This window comes from Sinocyclocheilus anshuiensis, unplaced genomic scaffold, assembly GCF_001515605.1.
Source record: "Sinocyclocheilus anshuiensis isolate Anshui unplaced genomic scaffold, SAMN03320099.WGS_v1.1 scaffold1895, whole genome shotgun sequence".
Classification (NCBI taxonomy): domain Eukaryota; kingdom Metazoa; phylum Chordata; class Actinopteri; order Cypriniformes; family Cyprinidae; genus Sinocyclocheilus; species Sinocyclocheilus anshuiensis.
In genome coordinates this window covers 163,478-172,178 of record NW_015549974.1, presented here as the reverse complement: position 1 = coordinate 172,178, position 8,701 = coordinate 163,478, and the positions used below count along the sequence as shown (strand labels likewise).

At 37.4% G+C, this 8,701-nt stretch overlaps 1 protein-coding gene across 1 annotated transcript in view; it reads left to right on the top strand.

Annotated features, from left to right (window-relative positions):
* Window positions 1-8,701, top strand: part of LOC107660975 (myocyte-specific enhancer factor 2C-like) — a 61,686-nt gene that overhangs the window by 51,820 nt on the left and 1,165 nt on the right. The window contains exons 5-7 of the mRNA XM_016450413.1: window positions 1,226-1,306; window positions 7,702-7,941; window positions 8,226-8,249. Of these exons, the coding sequence (XP_016305899.1) occupies window positions 1,226-1,306; window positions 7,702-7,941; window positions 8,226-8,249 (345 nt within the window). The remainder of the gene's footprint in view (window positions 1-1,225; window positions 1,307-7,701; window positions 7,942-8,225; window positions 8,250-8,701) is intronic.

The window sequence follows — 8,701 nt, the reverse complement described above, 5'->3', positions numbered from 1 at the left end:
AACCTGTGTGTGTGTGTGTGTGTGTGTGTGTGTGTGTGTGTGTGTGTGTGTGTGTGTGTGTTTAAAGATTTGTTCAGTAAGTTACAGTGTTTTTTTTTTTCTTTGGTTAGGGTTAGAAAAATTAGGTTGGGTTGGGTGGAGTGGTAAACGATGGTGGTGAAGATAGTGGTCACAGTGACTGAGTTATATTTTCCCAGTAGCACAAAGAGGAAGAGTGGCACCATGCAGACGATGCCAAGGCTCACGTACACATAAAGATATGGAAAGCTTTTTCATAGAAAAAAAAAATAAAGACACAAGAAAGAAGAAAGGCTGCAGTCTAGGATAGTTGCACAAATATTATTTCATGTTCTGTTTAGATTGACTAAATCATGTAATTGTGTTAAAAAAGTGTTTTTTTTAATATTTGGTATTATTGAAACAGTATCCTTCTGTTTTTTTTCAGAATCTAGATATGCATTTTTTAAGAAATGTGATCTAATAACATATTTGACTTTTACTCCAGCAAAAAATACAATAAATGGTTGGTGTTATCAGATTAGAATTTGGTTTATAATCAGTTCTCATAAGATTAGAAAAAGTCATGAAGCATCAGACTAATAATGTTTCAAGCTATTAAAAGGGCCTTGGGGTCTCTGAGACTCCAAAGAGAACATGAGGGTAAAGACGGAAAAATGAACACCTAACGAAAGTGAAGCAGTGCCCACCAAGACCTTCACTGCGGAGAGAAAATATTTGGCTGCCTCAAGCCATGATTGCTGTGGCCTTGTGAGTTAATGAAGAATGAAAGAGTGAGAAAGAGGGAGAGGCTCCTCTTCGGTTTCTGTCAGTTGATGCCTTCCCAGATGAGCACTTACAGACCCTCAGGACACATGGCTACAATTAGGGGCTATTTTGTCCTTAAAACATCATATGAAGGAGGAAGATGTCTCTTCAAGGTTAAGCCTGTATCTTTTGGAGTGATGCGAACAAGAGGATTTACAGAGATTTAGAGACTTTAGAGTCATCTCGGCGTGTTCAAAATGGACTGAAATACTTCTCAGGAGCTCTAAGGATTGAAGCCATTGCATGCAACATATTTGTCAAAATGTCTCATTTCTATCTTGTTTTTTTTTTCACTTCTCCTTTGTATTCAATGTGTTTAATTCTTTGTTTTACCATTATTATTGTAGTTTATATTACTAATTATCTTAATGGTGTATGTACTGCTTCTGTCTCCAACCAGGCTGTGCCCTCTTCCACCTACGAGATGCCCATCCCCGTGAATAACCAGATATACCCAGGCAATCATAACCTGCTTCCTCTGGCTTTTTTTCTGTTTTAAAAAAAGTGTAAAATATATAATTTTTTTTTTATTTAATATATTTAATAATTTATTCCTATTACCACAAAGCTGAATTTCCAGAAGCCATTACTCCAGTCTCCAGTGTCACATGATCCTTCAGAAATCACTCAAATATGCTGATTTCATATTATTACTAATGATCAAAACAGTTGTACTGATTACTGATTAATATTTTTTTGTGGAAACCATAATACTTTTTTGATGAATAGAAGGTTCACAAGTATAGCATTTATATGAAATAGAAATATTTTGTAACATTATAAATATCTTTACTATCATTTTTGATCAATTTAATGCATCCTTGCTCAATCAAAACTCCTTACGAAAAAAAAATCTTAATGACCCTAAAACTTTTAGTATTTGCTTTAAACAATATTCTTGCTGAATTTGTCAGATTTGGTGAAATCACCTGCGCACAGTCTTCTTGTGTGCTCTTTAATATAGTTTGTCCCTATAAGCTTTGTAAATATCAGAGTTTTTTATTAGTAAAGAGGTAAACAAGCATATTGGCATTAACCAGATGCTGCATTGTTTGACCCGTGTCCTCTGTTTGTTTGCTTAAGCTCTTGTCTGAACATGATAGCACACAACTCTCCTCTCACCCTGTACTTCTGCTGTATGTCTTTTGTAGGATAACGACTATCGTATGTTTGGAGTGAAACATACTTAGAATATGTTACCATCTAGTAGCCCAGTGCTTTTTGTATACGTTTGTATATGAGTTTATGTATACAAGAACAATCCACTTGAAAGGGATAGTTGTACAGTCGTAGTGGTGCTTTGACTTGTGGTTGCCTCCGAGTCTATGTGGACGTCTGTGTATGCGTGTCTGCGCATCTGTTTGCGTCTGCATGTGTGTGCAGCTCTGCCGGTCTTAACCACTAACCAGTGGTCACTACAGAAGCATGGCTTGGATATTTAAAGCAGGACAGTAGATGTTTTGAACTTGGCTTTTGGGTTGCTGGGACACAGCTGGGTAACCTTGTCTGGCCCGGGGTCTATTGTATGAGGGTAAGGGTGAGGTCTGTCAACTGACCCCCTCTCCTCACTGTCTCGAATGCACAAAAGTACCACTTGTTAGTGTGGCCCTGCTGTCCACATTCAAGGTCTACAGCCATCAAATATAGCCATTGTGCCGAATACAGGCTAACACAGGGCACAGTGTGGAGTTGATGTAGGCCACAACTCTGGAAACAAGAGTCGAAGAGAGTCAAACGACACAAACGGCCTCAGTTTGAATGGTCTAATAGAGAATAGTCAAGTCTTTTTTCCTTTCTCCCTTAGTTACCTCTTGATTCTTAATGCTATTCACAAGAGTATAAAAACTGAATACGTTTATTCAGCAAAGATGCATTACATTAATCAAAGGAGAAAAGTTACAAAAAAAAAAGATGTTTCAAATAAATGCCGTCTTTTGAACTTTCTAATGATCAAAGATTCCTGACAAAAATGTATCATAATTTCCACAAAATAAAAAGCAACTGTTTTGCAACATTGATAATAATACGAAATTTTACTTTAGCACCGAATCAGCATATTATTCGTATGATTTCTGAAAGATCACATGACACTGAAGACTTCAGCTTTGCCATCACAGGAATAAGTTACATTTTAAAATATCGATAAAAAGAAAACAGTTATTTTAGATTGTAATATTATTCACTTTTTTATCAAATACATTCAGCCTTGGTGGACATAAAAGGCATAAACAGTAAAGAAAAAAATCGAATAGTAGTGCGTCTGTATATATATTTAATATATTTGAATGATTTTTTTCCCAAGTTACGCTATGTACTGTTGTTTTGCCAGCATGTTCCAGAAAAAGTGTGTCATGGAATGATGTTTGTCACAGACAGTTATTTGTTCGGCTGGCACCCTGGCATTCTCAGACGACCGCAAATCCTCTGCTACGTGTATTTATGTATCTGTGACAGGGTTGTGCTATGAGATACGGAGAGGTCAGCCAACACATGAGAAAGTGAAGCGGCCAGTCTTTTTTTACCTCTTAGGTGGAGCCTCATAGCAGAGTTTTTCTTTGTGTTTTTTTATTGTTAATTTACTGTTTCCGGGCATCTGCTCCTAGCACACCTCTGAAATTCTTTCTGTTGCTAGAACCAGGGCTGGCCTGAAACCTCAACACCGAATCAACAAACACGGACAACAGGATTAAATGAGGCCGTTACACCACAACAAGAAATCAGAGACGTTCCAACTCGCAGGGAAAGCGAGCATGTACTTAACCACACTAGCCGGTCAGCTTGCTTTGACACTGAGTGGAAACTTAGGCCAAGCCCATTTACAGTTAAGCCTCCTCTGCGGAGCCCCAGAAATAGAATCGCCTCCTTTATCATGTGTACACATCAGGCGATTTGTGTGTGAGGAGGGGACCGCTCGTTTCTGGGCAGCTGTAATTTTAGTACTTCCCCATTGTGAGGGCGATAGCTGGGCCACGAGCGCACAGGGAAGAGACTTGTGTGGCTTTTGCGAGGGAAACGGTGTGCGTCAGAAGATGGACACTGTTGTGGCCTAGCGCACTGGTTTTGGCTCTCAGATGCCTTCTAGAACAAACAACTGTAAAAGTCAGTGAATAGAATGAGAGAAATGAGTTTTGTGCTACTTATTGGCCACCTGAATCCCAGCTGTGCTGCTTCTAATCCATAAATCATGTCGCCGAGGCTCATTCATCAGCGGTGTCTAGCACACGTCCTTAGTTGAACTCGTCGTCTCCGTCTGTCTGCTCTCGACGGGTCACTTTAACTCTTGCTTGGTGTTGCTGATCATTAATGACGGTGCATTTGTCAAATGGCTTAAAGCTAAAAAAGTTCAAAATAAACAGATATACACTGAACCTTATATATGGCCCGATTTGTTGAAAGACCTTAAATGAAGATTTCAGTACAAGACATAAGTATACACATATCAAAATTAAGGTTAGACACTTATAATGGAAGTAAATGGAAACAGTTTTTTTAAGGATTTAAAAGCAGATATGTTAAGCATATAATTTTATAAAAGCACAAACATTCATTAATCTGTTAAAACTGTGTATTGACCAAGTTTTAGTAAGCCATTTTTTTCTCACTATAATCATGTCAACATGCATATTGTTATTGTCTTGTGGCTATACTATAGAAAAAAAAAGTGATTTTAATGGTTACAAATTGGCCCCAGTTATTTCCATTGTAAGTTTCTCACTGTAATGACCCTGGTAAAAAAGTAATATATTTAAAATGCGTTTATTTCATACTAAGTATAGTTCAAATCTGTTAACATATTTAGTGACATATCGCTTGAGACTTACTGATATAAAAAATTATAATTAAACTGTATTTGGAGTACTACTTTTGCACAATGCATATTTCTTAATATTAAACCTAACGTGTTTTAATGTCACTGTTAATGAAGATTGTATGATCTTTGAATAATATCAGTCTTTAAATACAAGATATTTAAAGTATACTTGCAATAGTTCCACTTTAGGACAAATATACTTCAGTATATCTTTAGCTGGACTTCAGCACTACTTCCGCACAATTGAAGTGTGTTAAGTGCAAAATTAGTTGTTCCAATTTAGCAGACTTTAAGTATACCAGTTTAATATACTAAAAGTACAACTGCAGGGTATTTATTAAGTACATAAATATGTAAATGCATTTGTAATATACTTAGCATGAAATAAATGTATTTAAAATGCATTTTAGTTCATTTAAAATTTCCCCTACTTTCACTAGGGGAAGATTTTTATAATTACTACTTTTTATATTATTATTAGTAGTAGTAGTAGTAGTAGTATTTTAGAGAGAAAAAAAGAAGGGATGAGTTAATTTTTTTATCAACATTATGCCACAAGTGCTGTGGCTTGAGCTCAACTTGCACTGAACCCCTAATATTAATTTAAGTGTGGGAATATATTTTTATCAAATGCATGGGATCAAATGCTGTGTTGTTTCCTCATCTCCACTGTGAACAATGAAGTGTAGCTCTTTAAGTGTTTAGAGAAGAGCTCCAGCCAGCTGTTTTTCGAGCCCCGTACTTCACTATGTATGAGGAGACAGGAAATGTATCAGTGCACATGGCACTAACATCCACCCGCTCACACTTGTACAAACACAATCTCTCACAATCACAGTTACTCTTCCTGGTTCCCAACTCATGTCCTCCTTATTTTCCTTGAATCGTGCAAATTGCGCTTTCAAGACTTCTCATTTGAAAACAACAAAAACCATTGCCTTCAAATTAAAGAAAAATCACCATGGCGAAATTGCCGAGGACGACATCTGCATCTAGTTTTCCTCTCGAGTGTATGATTGGGAAATTCATTTATGTCTACCGTATAATTCCTAACCCTCTTTTAAGTGGCAAAAGCCATGCAGCACTCCACATTTTCCCCCTCGAAAGCAAAAAAAAAATAGAGGGATTTGGATTGAAACAAAGACTCTGTACTCTGTATTTTTTCCAGTATAAATGTACTCCTCTGGTTCTTTGGAGATTATGAAGTCGGGTTAGCAATTGTGGATGAGGAATAAAGATTGCTTGTCTGATCCACTTCTGGTAGTCATAAGTGAAAGCCACATGTGCACACATGTATTTATCATTGATTGCCAAATGATGGCCTTCACTGTCAATACTTAAGGGCCATGGATTTTATGTCATTTATAGAGACTGCTGCCTTGGGAAATGAGATGTGATAGTGGCAACCTTCCCATTGTGCTCCAGACCAGATGGGACTTGGAGTGATCCTTTACAGTTGAAATAAAGGGTCCGGAAATGACTGGAATATCATTCAAAATCCATTTTCTCCCTCATATTGTACATACAAATTTTTCACATGTAACTTGTACATTAAATGTAATGGATTTGCAGGATTTTTATTCATTCCAAATAAGGAAATGAATTTGTCTAACATGAAGTATTTGAACAAAAACATCAATGTTCTTTCTGATGAAGCTTTTACTGTTTTGCTCTCATTTGACACTAGCTCTTAAAGCACCAACCAATGCCACCTGTCTCTGTTCATCAAACACCTGCCTCCTTACCGCAAAACCACGAGAGAAACAAATGAGCCTCATCTCTCTCCTCTCTCTTTCTCTTCATCTACCCACACTCCACATTTTCATCTCTCAACTTTTTTAAAGAGACGTGATGCTGCAAGAGTTTGCTCAGAAACAGAAACATTCTCAAGCAATCTGTCATGAATTCGGTTTAGCTTAAGACCAAACACCTCATCCTCTTTACATTTAGCTGCACATAGACCTTTGCACTCTTTAGCGAGACTAGACTTAAATCATATTTTTCACCAAGTTACATTTTTAATACTTTATAGAAAATATTAGCGCAATTAATGACAAATAATGAATAATAATAATGAATTAAACCATTAATCTTACCAGTGATTGTTTTTTGTTTTGTTTTTTTTTTGTTTTGTTTTTGCTTTGTTTTGTTTTTTGTTTTATGTTTTGTTTTATGTTTTGTGGTTTTTGTTTTGTTTTGTTCAAATGCGTTTGGGGATTAAATGCAGTGTTATTTCCTCATCCCCACTGCAAAGAATGAATTATGGCTGTTCAAAGCTGTTTTTTTAGCCCTTTACATCACTATATATGACAATTAAAAAAAAAAAAAGATTTCAAAACAGTATTTTATTTTATTTGTTTTGCTTTATTTTAACGCGTATACGTATAAGATTAATAAGATTCATATATTTTTAATCTATATGAAGTATTGAGTTATTACAGATTTGACATCTAATGAGTGATAATGTAATAATTTGGATAAATAAAATAATGTAATGGTATCTCATATTAATTTCAAAGTGAAAATGTTGCTGTTTTTAAAACATTTTGTCCTACCTTTCAAGAATTTCATGAAAATTATGTAGCTTATCCTTGATAATCAGTTGAACTGGGAACTTGGATCTTTTTACCCAGAGGCCGACAAAAAACATATTTTGAATCATAATGATATATAATGATTCATGAGTGAAAATCATCCGAGCGTGATGGGGTGATTTGGGGAGGCTGAATTAGTCTGGTTTGGTTTGATGGAGGGTGAATGAGAGGGTGTGTTTACCAAGTGCTTGGTACAAATGAATGAGTGGTGGTGGAGGTGAAAGTTGTGTGAAATGGTGTGGAAACATCGAATTGAAAGAGCACATTCTTGGTGAAAGATGGTTGCAATACTCCAGAACGGATAAAACAGTGTTTAATGGCTGCATGTGGTGAAGGCTCACTGGAACCGTGTGGAGAGCTGCAGACAGGCTTGAATAGAGGCTTCACAGTAGATGGCGGTGGAAATGGTGCATTCTGGTGCAGGCGAGAGAGTCAAATGAAGCTTGCTTAAATTGTGTGGCATGGTGAAAGTTTGATGTACTTCATTTGGTTCTCTTGTGTCTAACGTCTTTTTCCCTCCCTTTCTGTCTCGCATTAGGAAATGGCTATGGAAACCACCGTAACTCTCCAGGACTTCTGGTCTCCTCCGGAGGCATGAACAAGAGCATGCAGGCCAAGTCCCCTCCACCAGTGAACCTGGGGATGAACAGCCGTAAACCTGACCTACGAGTTCTCATCCCACCCGGGGCCAAGAACAACATGCCCTCTATTGTGAGTTCATCACAGTGTGTTGCATTAAATCTTACTAAGAGCCCTGATGATACAACCCATGCACCTCAGTTCCTTCATAATCGTCCGTGGTTCTCCTCTCCTTTCTTCTCATTTCCTCTCCAGTAGTTTCATAAACTAAAAAAATAGGTTAGAGTCCTTCATAATCAGTCTCCTCAGCTTTGGTGTTGTTTAGCAAAGTGCTCACCTGTAGGTTCACATAGTCTCATAGGCGGCCATCAGCTTCACTAATTCTGGATTTATCACCCTCCCTTTACTGCCATCAGTCTGAGGATATTGACCTTCTATTGGTAAGTGACACTGTCACTCAAACCCGTGACACGGGCTAATAGACCCGAAGGGCATTTGTCATCCTCATGTGCATAAAAAACGAATAGCGTGCCCTCAGATGTTGTTTAGCTTATTGTTCTTATGCCAATATAGTGCACATGCTGACCTGTAAAAGTCGTGTTAGTGAATAAGGAACATTCACACAGCCAAGCTCCAGAGTGACATCTAGTGGTCATAAGAGCCTCATTTTCAGGTATTATTGACCTCGCCATCTCCACCTCTGCTTTTCTTAATCTCTATCACATCATTCAGTCATCATGCCAGCAAGACAGAGGAAAAACACCTCCAACCCCTCTGTTGCCTTGGAGACCTTGAGTTTCTATAGCGACCAGTGCCCTATGAGGGATTGTAAATCATAGGTTGAGAGGCTTCAGTGGTGCTTCATATAAAGGGATTATTTTTTCATTCATTA